Source organism: Xiphias gladius, chromosome 17 (assembly GCF_016859285.1).
Source record: "Xiphias gladius isolate SHS-SW01 ecotype Sanya breed wild chromosome 17, ASM1685928v1, whole genome shotgun sequence".
Lineage (NCBI taxonomy): Eukaryota > Metazoa > Chordata > Actinopteri > Istiophoriformes > Xiphiidae > Xiphias > Xiphias gladius.
Genome location: NC_053416.1, coordinates 21,776,721 through 21,794,566, shown reverse-complemented (window position 1 = coordinate 21,794,566; position 17,846 = coordinate 21,776,721). Strand labels below are relative to the sequence as shown.

At 40.9% G+C, this 17,846-nt stretch overlaps 1 protein-coding gene across 1 annotated transcript; it reads left to right on the top strand.

The window, feature by feature from the left end:
• The first annotated feature begins 585 nt into the window (after positions 1-585).
• dhrs11a (dehydrogenase/reductase 11a) lies at positions 586-17,805 on the top strand. The gene is made up of 7 exons (XM_040151368.1): positions 586-1,016; positions 14,659-14,868; positions 15,645-15,739; positions 16,249-16,378; positions 16,568-16,660; positions 16,745-16,810; positions 16,893-17,805. The coding sequence occupies exons 1-7, from the start codon at positions 885-887 to the stop codon at positions 16,932-16,934; spliced, it is 768 nt and encodes a 255-aa protein (XP_040007302.1). The 5' UTR covers positions 586-884; the 3' UTR covers positions 16,935-17,805.
• Positions 17,806-17,846: the final 41 nt, after the last annotated feature.

Below are 17,846 nucleotides of genomic sequence, written 5' to 3'. Positions count from 1 at the left end.
TACATGAGGAACTCTCTTGTATTTACCCGTGATCATTTATTTCCCCGGTTCAGTTGAACACCCGAGAGCACAGTTCTTGATTAATCCAATGCGTATTTTACTGTAAGTGTAAGTGAATGAGACAAATTCTCAAATTTACTGCTGCACAGCTCACTTTCACCATTGAAGGAGTCTGTTTCATTTGAGCGTATTTGTGTCACACCTTGATCCCTATATATATTATAGCACTATACTTCGATAGTGCTGAGTTCTCTGATACAGTGGCGTCTTTTACAGTTGGGACATTGTACGATGTGTTAACGGCATCGCTGTATGTTTTTTAATTCTGTTTTAGTTGAAGAAATCCTTTGAAATGTCAGTTGTGTTGCATCGCAAGTTTAGCACAGAATATCTCAGTGAGGCTTGATTTCTAGAAATATCAGGATAGCTGTAACACTAGCGTTAGTTCGTTTACAGCTACTTTTGTAATATGTCCCGACTAAAAGCTGTGATCACGGGGAATACGTGAAGGCAACATGCAAAACACTTGTGTTGTTTTATTTTGTTCCACTGGGTGGCGGTAGATAACCACACGGAGAGCACTCCAGGCCCGAGGGCTCAAACAGAAAGTGGGAGGTGATGTGAACCTAACAGTTACACACTCCGAGGCTCTTCGTATTTCATCCAGGGGAGCGCATGGATCCGGGCTTACGCGCACTGGCCGTCGCCGTTCTGGATGCTGCACAGACTGAGACAGGGGGCTGTGGCTGCTGCATCCCTCCATTTGAAAATTATCGCAAAAATACTGACCGCTGCAACTGTGACAGTTTGAACTAAGCAGGCAAGACGCACAGCACAGGAGCTGTTGTTTCGTGTACCGTGTCGGTGTAGACAGTACGGAGGAGATGGAGCGGTGGAAAGGCAGAGTGGCCCTGGTGACCGGAGCCTCCGTGGGGATTGGAGCGGCTACAGCCCGGGCACTAGTCCAGCAAGGCATGAGGGTTGTCGGCTGTGCCAGGAATGTCGACAAAATAGAGGTGGGCAATTCAATTTAATGTCATTAACAGCTGTGAATTGAGTCGGTCCGACACACAGGAGAAGCTAGCTCTATTAGAGCAACAAGAACTAGCTTACTGAGGTTAACCGCTAGCTAACATTAGCTTTACAACTTCAGCTAGAAACCTTTAGCCCAGCGTTGGACGCTGTCCAGCGCTATTTGTGAAATGTAGGTAACGCCGCCGTTGTAGCTCTCTTGAAATGAACAAGTCAGGCACGACGTAACGTGGGGCGACCGATTTCACCAAGGAAGAAGTGCCTCGTTAATCCCAGTAGTTTCATGAGGATGATATATTTTACTTATATTTCATCCAAAAATAACTATAGATGACACCGAGAGTGGCGTCACGAGGGGTGTCAACCATAGCTTTATCACGACAAGCTGCCGGTACCAACTTCCCAAATAAATATTTCAGGGATGTTTGTTGTACCTTGTACCTCAACACTGATAAGTGAAGGGATGGCACACACTGCCTCCTACCAAATAAGGCAGTAATGATGCTCTTACACCAGCTCCGCTCACTCCGCATATCCCACACACCCTTAATCTGTAATAATCTCTGTTATTAATCCTTGCTGGAAAAAAAAAATCACTTTCTTTTAGCTGACCCAGTCTAGTGAGGCTGGAGTTCAGGGTCAGCAGCAGCAGACCAGCATTTACAGAGTTGTCAGTTATTCTGTGTGTGTGTGTGTGTGTGTGTGTGTGTGTGTGCGCGCGCGCGCTGAAAGACACTTGAGTAAGGGAGGTACCTGCTAACAACTGATCGTTGTGTGGGCCAGTAAATAGTAGGTCACCCTGTCAATCCCTAATTCACCCGCTGCCAGTGTTAGTAATAAACTTCTTCCGGTAGAGTCAAGCTACCTCACCCCACTTTCCAAAGAGGAGGTGTCAGTGGATGCCCACGGGAGAGTCGGGGTGTCACCCAGTCTTGTAGGACACTGTAAATAAAGGGTTGTATACTGTTTATAAGACTGTCTTTCCTGAGCATAGGTTTCAGCCTCTCCACTGTCTCTCAACAGGCTGAACAACAAAATCATCCTGACAAAAATGACCCAAATTTTCTACCTTATGTAACCATGTATATGTTGTCTAAAATCAATTTTGCAACAACCCAAGCCAAGTAAATTTAAGTTTACCAACTGTTTCACTGATGTACTCCTTTATTTCATTTTTCGTACTTAGACTTTGTGCAGCACTATTAATTTCTGATGAGCTTTGGGACAAACATGATCTGATACACATCACATTTTTGAGGTCAGTGCTCATTAGCTGTATCATAGAGAGATGAAAACACAGTTCCAAACATTATTTAAGTTCTGCTCTCACTGAAAGTCTGAAAGTAATTGGTGCCGGGGGTGATTATTTTTTGTACTGCATGCAAATTTGTCAACTGCGTATAGAACCCATGAATTTATGACTGCAACTAACATATGAGGCAAAATTTCAAATGAATTGCAGTTAGTGTATTTCATCTTGTGTGACACACATTCTGGCACAAAGACTTTGGTGGAGATTGACATGAAGGCAGACATCTCCTCCAGGACAAGTGTCACTGGCCCCACCCCACTAACTCTTGTCTAACCGTAAGCCATAAGGCACTGCACCTTGCTTATCTTGTCGGACAATAATTAAGCCTTACTCTTCTCCCTCCACCGATTTCCTAGCTTCAAGCACTGGACTTCAGAATGCCTACCACACTTATTTTTAGCCAGTTTTTAGGCAACTAGTGTTTGTTTTTTCTTAAAAAGGAGGAGTGGAGCTCAGCATGCGTGACTTTAACAAAACTGTCAAATTTAAATATTTTCATGTTTGAACTGTAGAATGTCACTTAAGTATGTTCATATGTGTAGAATATTATCTACTGTGAATAACACAATATAGTAAAATATTATGGTAGGTGTCACAGAAATTACTTTTTTTTTTTTTTTCCTTCCCCCAAACATTTAGTTTTCCCACTAATGTAGGTAGCCTAAATAGATTAAATCTTCTTCAGGCCAATGTAGCTAATTTAACTGATATGAACTTAAATCAATTTGAAGTGAATTGGAAATAGTTACAACTAATTGTAACTAAGTTGGGAGAGAGGTTGGCTGAAGAGATGAATAAGGTACAGTACATCTTAACATGGTTCACAGTTGATGTTTAGAGCAGTGCCTTCCGGATTAGTCTGCATTTCTTAACAAGGGGTCATCAATGCGATACTGTGTTACATTGGACTTGATCACCTCTGATACTCCAGTCAAGCCGTTTACAGAAGACCACAAGCAAGGGATGGGATTTACTTAGAATACATCGTCATCTCGAGTCAACCTTTTCTCCCTATAGTGCGCTATTCAGTACTAGGGCTGCAACTAATTATTATTTTCATTTCATTATTTTTCATATTTTCAGAAATGCCCATCAAAGCTTCCAAAAACCCAGGGTATATCTTCAAATGTCTTGTTTCGCCCAGCCAAAAACCAAAAGGTCTTCAGTTTACATCTATTAAAGACAAAGAGAAGCAACAAGTCGTCACACTGGAGAACCTGAAACTAGAAAATGTGTAGCTTTTTGTGTCTTTTGGCTTGAAAAAGAAACTGAAACAATTAGCTGATTATCAAAATTATTTTTACAGCAATCAGTTAATCGATTAAACAACTTATCGTTTCAACTCTATAAGGTACTACTGCTGTTATACCCATTTCTACTGCTGCACTATTTACAGTTTGCAATAACATAGCTACAGTAACAATAACATTGCAAAACTTGAGATTAGTATGGGAGTAACATCAGTTTCAGGAACTCTGCTGATGATGGTATTATGAAAGCATGAAAAACAGGCGTGTATGTTATTTCAAAGTTTTAGTATTTGTTTCCTTTCCAGTGATTAAAAAATTGGGCTTTTTTTTTTTCCCCCCCATATTTCGGTCAGCTATTGTTTTTGACATGCAAGTATTTTCCCCTCCTTGACTGCACACACACACACACACACACACACACACCCATGCCCATACATGCATATAGTGAGTGTGAATTACGCAATAGATAGCCTCCCTCCATTCATACTCTGGTCACATGGTGCCTCCTGTCAATAGTTAACTGCTGCAGCTCATTTCAGGACTTGTCTGTGACTTGTGCAAGACTAAAACAAGGTCACAACATTTAAAATCTTTATACTGCTTTTGTCAGTCAGCATTAAAGAGCTGACTACATCACAGCCAGAGGAATCTTAACTATTCTTTATTATGGATTACAATACGTGAAACCAAAACCTAGATTCACCTTAGTAAATATTTGGCCGAACTATAGATAGATAGAGTGACAGGTTTCCAACTCTTCAATTCTATGAAAGATTTCATCACTTGTACAAGATGTCTGTGTGAGTTGAGGGACTAAGCCAGTATTGTACTCTCTCTGCTATATAAACTTGGTTCTTGTTGTAATAGTGCCAAAGCTGGCATGCTGCTAGTGGGGGATGCAAGTGTCCATCACTAAGTAATTGTTCCTGACTTCCTTTTTGGTGTTTATTTCTTTACATGGTGAAATAAAGCTTTTATGGTCAATTTTTCAAACAGCAATATTCTCACCTCCATAGTAAACTAGATAAACCAATGATGAAAGGCAGAAATGTATTCATATGTTTTAGGTTTCTGTTTTTCTCTGTAAACAAAACATGGAGAGAGGGGAGTGGAGAGTTGTGGCAGCAGTATTGTTTGGTGTCTCTGAGACTATGTAGTAGGCAGTTGGGGGAGCAGCAAGCTGAAGGGAAACGTGTGGTCACCATGGGCTCTGTGCAGGAATGGAGATGACATCCAAGTAGCAGCAACACAGCTTCTCATTAACTCTTGTTAAACCCTCCAAAACCAGGGGAAGAAGCTTTTATTTAGCTTGAAGAAAAATCTCTTCACGTGCAAACAATGTATTCTTTGAGGTGACAGAAAGTTTAAAAGTGGCCCCTGAGCTTAGGACAGTGCAGTCCAAAAGTGTGCCATTGAGAGGCATATGTATGCACATATTCAGTACAACCAAGCACTGCAGCATCTGAGTTGAGTGGTGAGGAGAGACACCGTCAAACAGAGGGGGCATCTAGAAAAACCTGTATGCATGTTTTGTTTTTTTTAAACTGCTGCCATATTAGAAGGATTTTAAGTCTGATGTTCACATCTGACTCAGAGGAAGAAGAGGACACCTAGTTAATGACTGAATAGAGCTTTTTTACTTTGACCTCTAAGGCGCTCTGGCCCACATAGCCCCTATCTGTGGGTTTGAGGTATCTGCTTACCTAGCAAAATATAATGCAGTAGTAAATACCCAGTTATGGGAGTATGAACTCCTGTTGCTAATCACCACAACTCAAAAAATCCCTGATTTTAAAAACAAAAATATTAGATTGATGACACTATTTATTTGTTTTCTTTGCCATATTTGGCTGGGAAATTCCATACTGGTATACCGCCCGCCCTGAAGATAGATCAGTTATTACTTACTTACTTAATAAACTCGATTTTACAAATGAAGCTTGGATAGGTTGCACTGAAATGTATTTGCTCTCTGAATCTTCTATAACTGGTTTTGCCAATATGAGTTTTATTTAGCATATGCGTATATACCTTGTAAATATAAGATAACCATAAGTATAATTTTTATGTTTTTACATCATCTGCAGGTCAGGGCTTGTGTAGAGGAAATTAGTGTCAGTGCCGCTGTTGCTCTGGGGGAGGAGACCCCCAGTAGGCTGACCTCCAGGAGGTCACATAATCCATCAAAATCAGTGCATCTAAAGATCTTTTATGCATCTAAAAAGTATAGTTTGTGTCGCTTTGTATCCAGAAGCATCAAAAACTGATTCTTTACGCTTGTTTAAAAGAATTCATCACAAATTAATGAATATGGCTTTTTATTTCGGCCAGAAGGAATGGCCACAAGCTTAGTTGGTGTCACTTCAGTGGTTAATAAAATAATTTACTGATAATTTATTTACTGTCTAGTATGTCTCTTTACTTAATGATTCAGTGTTTTAAACAGCAAGTAGTCACATTTGTTTTTAACCCAGGCTAAATGCCGAAAGAACATTTGCGTCAGGATAATAAATCTGTTTGTTTGGACAAGTCCGTTCAAAACTGATAAAGTGAAACGGACTTTTCTTGTGTGCTTTGACGCTACACACAACAAAGGCAAAATTCAAAACTTTGGCTGCTGAAACTTTAGATCAGATAAATTTAGCAAACATAATTTCTGGCTTTTTAGTGTTAAACAGATTTGTGGTTGGCTTGTGTTAGCAAGAGATTTGGAAGAGATTCTGCATTAAAGATGCCCAAAGAATCTAATCTATGTCAAATTATTGTGCTCAGCATTAAAGACAAGCAGGTTATGATAACAATACTGAGAAAACAAGCAGCATAAGTGATAGACAGATGATTTTTTTTTTCTGGATTTACAGTACTGTTGGCCTTTGGATAAGATTCAGCAGAGATTTGTAAGACTGTCAGAGTTTTTGAAGTTGTACCCACCAAATGCTAAATCAGTATGGCCCACCCACCACTCTAGCTGGCAACGCCTTTTAGATAATGGCATTTGAACTCAGTAGTCATATTCAGTTTCTGCCTCTTTTAAGACTTTGTCGACGCTGACCAATACACTATTCCAGTGGGTATGTATCTAACAGACTCCTGATTGGCTGCCTGTTAATGCAGCTCTGCACAAAGCAAAAGCCTCTTTTTAGAAGCCTTTTTTTAACTAGCCTAAGCATCTTTTATTTGAGTGAGTAAATCCTAAAATAAAACTCAAAGCCCTTGGCAGGTGAGCCAGAAGGTTAATTCCAGACCTTGGCTGACCAGCTTTGATTCGGTGCCCATTCTGAAGGAGCTAAAAGATGCTCAGTCATGCTTCAAAAGCTGAGGTGACACAACAAAAGTCAATCAGTGTGTCTCTGTCTGAAAATCTGAAGCTGTCTCAACCACCCCCTGTAGGTTGTGTCTGGACAGCTCGTCTATTCAAAGTGAATTAGATTTCACTTCAGGAAGGATTTGAAGTGGGTCAGGTCAGAAAGCTTTACTCTCTTTGTCTCACACTCTCTGCCTCACTTTGTGTTTCTATTTCTCTTTTAGTTTGTGTCCTGATTCTTCTTTATATATTTTCTATCTTGTTCTTCAAGTTTTATAAGTTTAGTGATATGTGTGATGTGATAATGTACAGTTGGGTGCTTGTTTAAACATTTCCCAAATTCACTTATGTGTTGCAAAACCCCATTTAGCCTATGTGCATTAAATATAGTATCTGTGAATAGTCCAATCACTTTGTTTTAAGATTGTGCTTTTTGGCATGTCACTTGTCATCAGTTGTACAAAAAAATCACAGCACTGCTTAACCTGCACAGTGGCTATTTTATTTCCTGTGTCAAACTCCTCCTGAATTTATTGAGTGACCTCATGGCTTTTTCAGCTCACAAGCTTTTGTCTTACCAATGCAAAAAGCTTTTCCACTGACTGTATATTTTCCACTACAGCTGTGAGCTGACAAAGACATATACCTAACTAATAATCCATCGTGTGTCCATGGATTCTGCCCCCAAGAGAAGCACCATTCGCACCACCACAACAGATCACAGAATTTCCTCATGTATGAATCCTCCCAAAGCAGCCGTCCAGATGGGGCTGGGAGATAAAACTGAACTTGATCATTATCATGAAAAAATCCTACAATAACGGTGATAAACTGATGAATCATTTTCAATAAATGTATCTGTTCTGCATATGGGTCAACCCTCACCTGTACGATACTTTATTAGGCTACAGCAATCGGCTTGTGTAGCTGACATGTGTAGGGTCAAAACAAGGGTTAAAAAAAACACACCTGAATAGGTAGATACAATACGTAGGAGACTGATGGCTTGATACCCCCTGAAAGAGCCAGTGGAATCAGATATTAAGATTTCAGTTTCACCAATGCAGTTCTATAATACAACCAGTATTGCTGCATATATATATATCAAAAAAACACTTCAATCAGTTACATTTCTCAGTACTCTATAAATTACCTAAAACTCTTGGGTCAAGTTTGTTTTAATTACTTATTTTTGCTAGATCACCTGGGTCTCATACAGTTAACAGTCTGATTTTCTAGACAGCTCAGTGACCCCTATGAATCATTCCCCCTAAACCACCACTGTGCTGTCCTCTCTGTGCTTATCTTTCAAGATGTAAGGTTTACTGGCATTGACATTCCCTCCCCGGGCCTCCTGCTATGATAGGTAGGGTGCTTCCTGTCCTGTCCTGTCCTGTCCTGTTGAAGACTTGCTGGAAAGCTCCTCTCAGTGTGTGTGTGTGTGTGTGTGTGTGTGTGTGTGTGTGTGTGTGTGTGTGTGTGTGTGTGTGTGTGTGTGTGTGTGTGTGTGTGTGTGTGTGTGTGTGTGTGAGGCCTGACGTGCAAGGGAGGAAGATGTCATGTAACTGCTAAATGCAACTGCAGCAGCAGGCCAGCACTTGTAATTGAATGTACACTCACCAAGCGCTTTATTTAGGAACACCTGTACACCTGCTTATCCATGCAGTTATCCAATCACCCAATCATGAGGCAGCAGAGTAATGCATAAAACCACGCAGACACATGTCAGGAACTTCAGTTAATGTTCACATCAAACATCAGAGTGGGTACATTTTCCAACATCTTGTGGAATCCAGGCCACGAAGAATTTCGACTGTTTTGAGAGCAAAGGGAGGCCCTACCTAGTATTAGTATGGTTTTCCTAATATAGTGCTCAGTGGATGTATATATTTGGAGTAGAGTGAGCAGAATGAGAAAGAAAGCACTTTGTGGTGAAAGGATTATATGAATCTAAAACACAAACACAAAAACAACTTGAGTTCACCAAGTTCAGTATTTCCATTTGGGGTTGGGGCTGACAAGAAAGAATGCAAATTTGATTGTTTTGGCATCAACAGCAGCCAAATTGGATTAGTTGCTGAGTGTTTGTTTGATATTGGAAACATTTTATGCCTACTTTAAGTTCACATGCTGAAAAGACCCAGCCCAGGCTGGCCCAGTTTGAAAGGTTTTCATTTTGGACTGTGTCAGATCAATGCTGTCTTCATGAGATTCTCCTATGTCTGTTTTTTGTTGTCTGGTCAGGGCTCAAGTTATCATAAACTTAGTATGCATTAAAATGTGGGTCATAGCCAGCATTAGGGCCATCCTCAGGCCTGCGGTGAGAGCAATGTTGTACCAATGGCCAGCATCAGGTGCAGAAAAAACACATCACATGAGATAGAAGAGGCATGTGATTCATGCTTTTCACAAGAAAGTAGCTTCACCCCTCAGCATGTTTTAACTACAAACAACAGAAATGGAGAGCCATTTTTATCATCTGATGCCCATGTGAATATTATGAATAAAGGCTGCTCTCTGTAGTTACTGTAGTATTGAAGTATTGCAGAAATGTCAAACTCGCACAGTTTTCTTTCTTATTTAGGATAAATACCTGTGTCTGACTCTTCCTGGTTTTAATCACTTTGTTTGGGAAAATAACATCCAACCGCACTGGTTACACCAGTCTGTTACACAACACCTGGCTGCCTGCTCTGTCTGTAGTCTTTCAGGGTTATAAAAGCCTTTTCATTTAAGCCTGATACTTATACCGAACATCAGTTGTTATGTACTTGTAATCATAGACAGTGTTTTTCAGTAAACCCATTACTGTATTTCAGAGTGCTGCTAGGTTTTCTGAATTACCCCATGGTTATGTTAATTTGTTAGTTACTAACAAAGAGTGTAATTATTTTTCTTATCTCCCCGGCTTGATTAGACATTCCTGAGGGAAGTACTGTAAAGCCACCCTGTTCAACCTTTAGACCCTTTAGCGGCAATCTTTCAGTTTGTGAAGAAGAGATAATAGCACAACCATCCCTTCTATCCTGCTGCAATCATATTATACAGTCTGCTGTCACCTTTGACCCCACACTTGGTATGATTGTGCTCAGGTGAAACCTGAAAGAGTTTATTTGTATGTCGCACAACAGTAGTTCAGCTGCATAATGAGTTAGAGGACTTAGCAGAATAAACCATCACAACTGGATGTGTTCCTCAGAGACCTTCTTTGTTGTTTTCAAAATAAAATGAGGGATGAATTTTACTCATTTTCTGTGGAGTGGCTTCAAGCACCATTTGGCTCTCTGATTCATGGCTTTAGGAGGAATCGTTTCTTACAATTCAGTGGTTACACTTGTGAAGATAATGGCACTACATTAGTCATAAGTGAGTTCATCTATTGGGTGGATTTTTCCATGCAGTTCTACTTGCAGGACCCTCCTGTGCTACTGTTCTCCTGCCTTCTTACAGAGTATATCAAAATGAAATCTGAATGCATTTTGATCAGCTTTAATGCAGTATGCTTCAGGTTTTGTTTTCTGTCTCTCTCTCTCTCTCTCGCTCCTTCTGTTTCACTTTCTGGCTGCCAACCCTCCCTCCCCCTTTCCTCCCTCCTTGTGCACACTTTCTGTGATCACTGGACAACAGTCTGGGTAATGAGGATGAAAATGCATCATGACAGGCAAAATTGTTTTGTGTGTCACAGGTACTTAAGAGACAAGACAGAGAGGATGAAAAGGGGAGGGGTTACTGGCTGAATTATGGATGCATTAATTCTTTTTTTCTTTTTCTTTTTTTAACCGCCTACTAGTCTTTTCAGAGAATAAGAGGAGGCACAGCGCCCTAAAACACAAACCCTCTTGTGTCTTGGAGAACTCAGCAGTCAACTTGAGACAGATATTTCTCAGCTGTCTCTGCTCATCGCTACTGCCTTGTGCTACTGATCTGGCTCACCTCCTAAAGCTTGTCTGCCGTCAGCGCTACAGCATCTTTATTTTCACCTTCTAAAGCGAATTGTTTTGCTGGTCCATTTACACCAGTTCCACGTGAGTGGGTGAATGATTGATAACCATGGTGTGGGACAGCAATGTCCCTTGCATTGACCTTATATAACAGCCCCCTGAAGGGCTTAAAGGCCATGAATGTAACTATGTGGGCATGTACACATACAGTATATCTGAGAGTGCTGCGTGGGTGTATGTACACCCATTACTCTAACATGTAAAGGCTTTATGACCTTTTTGTAGGTTTTTATCTTCGGTATTGGTCTTATCAAGACTGTGTGGGTAATTGCAAACAGCGATTCTATTTAAGTCACAGAGTTCTTTGTATCTGTGCAGTCCACACAAGACCAAACCATATGAAAGTAACTGATAATACAAGTGATATGAAAATAGGTTTGTGTGTTTAAAATGTTTTGAATTTCATAAATATTGTCCAAAGAAAACCAGTAACATGGAAAAATAAAATTAGTACACCAAGTAGTTCAGAACATGAATGTTGCATTGAGAGAAAAAGAGTTACATAATGTCATTAGCTGTTTCCATTTTGGTTTATTGGATTCTGATGTTGTATTCGGTTGATTTGGGTGTGTCCTGGGCACCTCCAGTACACTTTGCCCTCAAACATACCTAATGTAGCTTCGTTTTATTTTTCATTTCACCAAGGCTCATTTAGCAGCGCTGTGGTGTGAGTCTGTCACTGAGAAATGGTGTATGCTTGTCTCACACTCATTTCTTAGCCCTTTAAAGGTGTGATGCTGAGCATGCCAAAACCTGAAGATATCCTGTTTCAGTTTGGATTGGGATGAATGAACGGTGTGTAGACTGCATTTTGCCAACTATGCTGCTGTCGCTTCACTTTCAGGCTTGGTTGCTTACCTGTGGGACAGTGCGGTGTAGTGCTATTTCTGTAGGCATGGCCAGCATGAGGGCTGCTACTGACCGAAGCATTACAGCTGGTTCCAGAGCTCCCTCGCTCTCGCGCTCTCTCTCTCTCTCTCTCACTCACACTCACACTCACACACACACACACACACACACACACACACACACACACACACACACACACACACACACACACACACACTCACAGCCTGAGACTTCCTGTAGTTGGACCAAGATCATAGCCTGTTTGCTCTGCTGCTCCTACTTAAGTCTTAGTAACACAACTAATTCTAACAAAAGACAGGCCTGGCTTCCCCTCTATGGTAACCTCCTTTCTGAATAGAGAAGAGCCTCTCCACTAGTCCGTCTACCTTCTCCTTCCTGATTCAGGCAAGTCTGAATTTAAGAGCCGTGGTCTAAAGGCAGCTCGAACACTTAACTTTAAAGATGTTACTTCAGTTGAACAGGACTGTGATCACAACTTCACAGTAAGGGAATGGACAAAAGGGAGAGCTTCACCTTTCTACAATATGGTCAAAAGAGTTGGTTTTAGTCTTTACAGATAAGACAAGTGTTTTCAGTGTTTAGCATTTTGACAGCTTTATTCATGTAATGCCTTCTCTCTGGATAATCCATGTTAAACAGCTTAGAGGAAGAGCAGGGAAATCTGCAAACTCCAAGTGTGAGATAGGGTGCATTCACTCTATTACTCATTTTGTTACAAAAAAGCCAAAGTGATCCCTCTATCCAATTTCATCCTGATTATAAAAAGCAGTCTTCACAAATATACTTAGTTTCCTTAAGGAGCTGCAGCAGTGGCTGCTGTGATCAGCAGATATACTGCAGTACAAACAGTATGTCCAAGTGTCAGTCATTGAAAAGATAATCCCACAACATAGTTACATTTATCCACACTACTACATATGATGATTTTCAAACTTTCTGCTGCTGCTTTCTTAATTTATGTTCTGGATGTAAACTGTCATGAAATTTCAGATATCAGATCACGCTGCCTCTTAGCTTTATCCCAGGAAGTGCACAACATTTGTGACCTTGGATATGTACTTCCTATCTTTACTACATGCTACGTTCTGCCTACAATGCAACTCAACTGAAGGAATTTTGCAAATATAAAGGGGGATTATGTCGTTACGGGCTAATTGTGTTTGTGGACCTTAAAGAAATGGTTGAAAGTTGTGGGGTTTGTACAAATCTATTAACTGCATGCCTGGACAGGAGTGAAAGAACCAGTCCAACCCTCTCATACTCTTGGCCAGGTAGATATCATGAATTTTGATGTGATTGAATGCCAAGTTTAATTGACTTCTCTTTGTGATTTACCACATTACTCACAACGCCATTTTTGTGGTGAACTTGTTGCTTTCATCCACAGATAGCCATAGGTATAAGTAAATCCTGACCTTTTTATATTTAGCTGGCTTGATTATTTTAAATACTCATGGTCAACCCCCTCGACATGTCACGTTGCTGCTCTGAATTCTGTTCTGTTATCATTACAGATTGTCCAGAGTTAGTACTTCTAACAGTGTTTTGATGGACCTCTTCTTCTGTGGTTGGACAACAGTACAGTGATGAATCTGAAAATAAGCTCTTGCTGTTTCCTTATGTTGGACTGAAACCAATGCCAACATTTATTTTTGATTGTTTAAATCTGTGATACCCAACCACGTGGAATCATTTGCTAAAAGTATTGTATAAACAGATGGAATTGATAGCTGAAAATACTGGACAAGTGGTTGAAACATCCAGCTTCTACCACTCTAAGTGGTTGTAGAATGGATGTAAACTTGACCAAAGCAAGCCTCAACATTTAAAATCAGTTGCATGGAAATGATAACTATCTCCACTTTTATGTAATCTGTAGTGTTAAATGACCAGTTTATAATCCAATCATAAGGGCATATTTGGAGCATGACAGGTGGTTTCGATGAGCTCATCTGAGAGGGCTGTGAAGGTATGTCAGACAAATAAGGCCGTGAACCACAGGTTTAGATCTCTGAAAAAAAAAAAATGCTATCAGGTTCCATTGTACCTGTGCTGAAAATATCCGCATGCAACTTCGTGTTCATGTATCAAGTAAGACCAACACAAAATGTACTCATTATTTCAGGGCACAGGAGCTTTTGTAAGATGTTGTAAAAGGTTTAGAGGCTCAGTTTTTCTTTAGACGTCTTGAAGATTTAATCCTCTTGGCTGCACAGACACTAACACAGGCAGAGTGTTACACAGTGCTGTCCATCATCTCTGTCTGCCACCAGCCCCGCCCATATCACCCACACTCCTCCTGTCTGACTGGCACCCAGAATGAGACATCAGGTGACTGGTGCAGCTGTGCCTAGCGGGGGTGATATGTGTCAGTTGGTATCAAACCCCACAGTGGTGGACAGCCAGCTGACCTGGTTGGAGTGTAGCCTGCTCGGCCTGCTGCAGGCTCAGCCCAGTTGTATCCCAAAGAAAGAGGGATCCCATCGGTGCAAAGCTTGCTTCTTTTCATCCAGGGTCACGATTTGGACTTTGGTAGAAGGTGGAATTTCTATTAATATGCTTTTTATTATCAGGAAAAAACATAATCAGACTGGAGTGGTTTTGGCTACACTGCTGCTGACTCTGGCCTTCTACTGATGTGGTGTTGATTTTATGGCTGCACATTCTCACTGCCTTCTCAGTGTTTGAGTCAGTAGGGCGTAGGGTGGGACTCTGTCTTAATTATGGTGGTGGAGGTTAATCATTTGTATCTCTTGCCTAACAGTGTCTCAGTCCTGATAATAACTTTATGGCCACATATGTGGCATCTTATATTGTCAAAACTGTGGTGTTTATTATCTTTGAACAGTTATGCGTGTTGTCAAATTGGGTCTGATTTGTGTTTTTCAGAAGCTGGCAGCAGAATGTCAGAGTGCAGGCTACAGTGGCACACTTATCCCTTACAAGTGTGACCTGTCCAATGAGGAGGAGATCCTGTCCATGTTTTCAGCAATCAAGACGCAGCACAAGGGCGTGGACGTATGCATCAACAATGCTGGACTGGCCCACAATGAGCCCTTGCTCAGCGGACGGACAGAGGGCTGGAGGAACATGATTGATGTGGGTGGATCACTGACACACAAATGTTAATGCTTAGGCAGAAACAAGCTGGAAAGAAAATTGTAATTTTTAGCTGGGATGAGAGTAGAATTATCTCCTTACATGAATGTTTTATAGATTTTGAGGTTGCTCTGCTCAAAGGGAGAAGCAGAGGGAGGAGCTGAAATGATTTTCCAGTGTGAGTGGAAATCTCGAGTTTGTAGAGTAACAGCTAAAGCAGAAATGTGTGGATCCCCTCGTCTCCCAGAGGCAGCTTCAGTGGCTCTGAGGAGAACCCCTGGCACAGCAGAGGCCCACTAATGAAAGCCAGCACTATTTCTCTTGTTGTGACTTTACATCCTGATTCACTGAGCTCTTGACCACTGAGGACCCCCTGCTCTGAAGTCTCTGTCGCCAGAGTCCTGCATTCGTAACACTTGTCCATCTGTTGTCATGGCAGCCCACATGAATGTGTGTAGCAGATTATTTTTAGCCAGTGTTTAATCTGTACGCTGACCTTGTTTGGTCACCTCCCTATCTTGCCACCATGTTGGCTTTAACCTGCCATCTATGAGTAACAGTAGCAGATTAGAGGCTACAACCTGTACTGGAACAGCAGGTTCAGATGATCTAACCCACTGACCCAGTAAAGATCAGTCATCTGAATTGATAGTGCTATCAAGTGGCATTCTTAAATAAGATTTAACAATAAAACACAATTAAGTTCTGTAAATGATTGAGCACATTGATGATACATAAATGGTTAAATGAAGTTGCTCTCTTCATCTCCCCTGCAGGTGAATGTCTTAGCCTTGTCTATCTGCACCCGTGAGGCATACAAATCAATGAAGGAGAGGAATGTGGATGATGGCCACATCATCAATATTAACAGGTAAACTATACGGACAACCTTCAAATCTCAGAGAAAATGTAAAAATTAATCTGATGATACTTCAGCCTGTTTGTTCGGGATGATTTTCATCCAGCAGGCAATAAATAAAGCCAATTTTGAGCCCCACCTGGCCCATTCTGGACACCTAACAATGTGAAGGACTGATATTCAATTATTTAATTGGCATTATAGTAAAAGTTGAATTTATTATAGACTTGTTGAATTTTGTAGATCTATTAACTGATTTAATGGCTATTTTTGGGAACCCTTCTTTACCTCTAAAACGCACTAAGACATTGTATATGATATTCAACCATACAAATAAACTTGACTTGTGAGAAATATTGCTGTATAAGTGAGCAACTGGAGGCATTTAAAATAACATGACAAGTAAATCAGAGACTGTAGGGATTAGGAATTTATTACCTTAATTTGGATTGAATCAAGATTAAGATACAAAATGTAGTTTCTGTCTCATACATCTCTATCTCTTCTTCTATCTTCTACAGTATGGGTGGGCACCGAATGGTGCCAAGTGCTGATGAGCATTTCTACTGTGCCACTAAATACGCTGTGACTGCTCTAACTGAGGGGATACGCCAAGAGCTTCGAGAAGCAAATACCCACATTAGAGCCACAGTAAGTTAGTTTTCACCACCAGAGTGCGTAGGTCCTTCTTTGGCCTGTGCCATTGGTAACTTACTGGATGACAAAATTGATCTCTACAATAGGCCTTCACTTTGAAATGAGAGACAGTGTGTTTTTCTCTGTGAATGCATTTGACAACAGTAAGCAGTACATTTCTCACGCATTTCACCTCCTCTGCAGTGTATATCCCCTGGAATAGTGGAGACTGAGTTTGCCTTCCGGCACCATAACAGTGATCCAGAGAAAGCAGCTGCAGTGTATGAGAGTATGAAAGTAAGAGTCAACAGATGTGTTTCACAAAGTGAAAATACCCCGAGTACTGTTGCATCAATAATACCTCTTTTCTGCATTTTTCAGTGTTTGAAAGCAGAAGACATAGCCAGTGCAGTCACGTTTGTCCTCAGTGCCCCTCCTCACGTCCAGGTATCTCTGTCTTACTCTTGCTTTTATACCAGTAAGTGCATGGTTTGGTTTCTGTATTGATCTCCCTTGTTCTTTTTGTCAGATTGGAGATGTGCAGATGAGGCCAGTAGAGCAGGTGTCATAGCAGTTAAACAGGAAGCTGAAGGAGGAGCAGAAAGATGGCAGCCATGGTGACTCCTTAGCGACCTCTGCTGGGCAAGGGAAGGGGGGGTAAAATAAATCAACTACAGCTGTTTTGGATCTGCAGAGATGTGGTCAAGGAGTGATGGAGCCTCAAGGAGGCTGTGCAAGGAAATGAAGGGTGTGGACTTGGTAAACCACTACAATAATACTACTGAATGCGGCAACCTGGTATGTGTGAATTATTGAGCCCAGTCCTGAACTGGGCTGACTCCAGACTACAGTAGGAACAAATGACAAAGGAGAGTTGCTGCTCTGCTGTGCGGTCATCTGCACGACCATCACTTCAGAGGGATGAGTATGCCATTGATTGCACATGTTTTTTTGTTTTGTTTTTGTAGGTCATATGACATATCGTTTTGGAATTAAATAGAGTAATTGCTGTTTATAATTTTTTTATGAATATTTTAACTTCTGATCATAGATAGATGTGGTCTCATTCACTAACCATAGAAAATACTATCTCATACTCGCTGTAACTAACCGGCAACAGTGTGTCCATCCTGCCACCTGTACTCACCATCTTCATTGGGTTACCCTTGTTTGGATCTATCCGGTTTTCAGCCCCATATAAGGAATCAGGAAAAGAATAAAACAGAGATTCCATTGTCTGTTAAGCACAGGGGTTTCTCTAATTTGCCTGTGTAATTTCAGTTCTTCTGCACTTTTGATTAATTTGTGGGGAGTTATCAGAAGGAAACACTGGCAACTTACATATGGGAGGAAACTAACTCAGTGCACATGTATACCCTAGAAATGTGTACCTTTCAGTGGAAATTTCTCATTAAATGACTAAATAAAAACTTCTGCCCAGACGTAAGTAATGTTTTGTGTTGTGTTCACCAGACAGACTGTT

What these genes read in the sequence shown, in the direction of transcription:
- dhrs11a (XM_040151368.1), top strand. Translation starts at nt 885, where the DNA reads ATGGAGCGGTGGAAAGGCAGAGTGGCCCTGGTGACCGGAGCCTCCGTG. An exon ending in ATACCCACATTAGAGCCACA is followed by an intron (nt 16,379 to 16,567) that starts GTAAGTTAGTTT and finishes CCTCCTCTGCAG; the next exon opens with TGTATATCCCCTGGAATAGT. An exon ending in CAGTGTATGAGAGTATGAAA is followed by an intron (nt 16,661 to 16,744) that starts GTAAGAGTCAAC and finishes TGCATTTTTCAG; the next exon opens with TGTTTGAAAGCAGAAGACAT.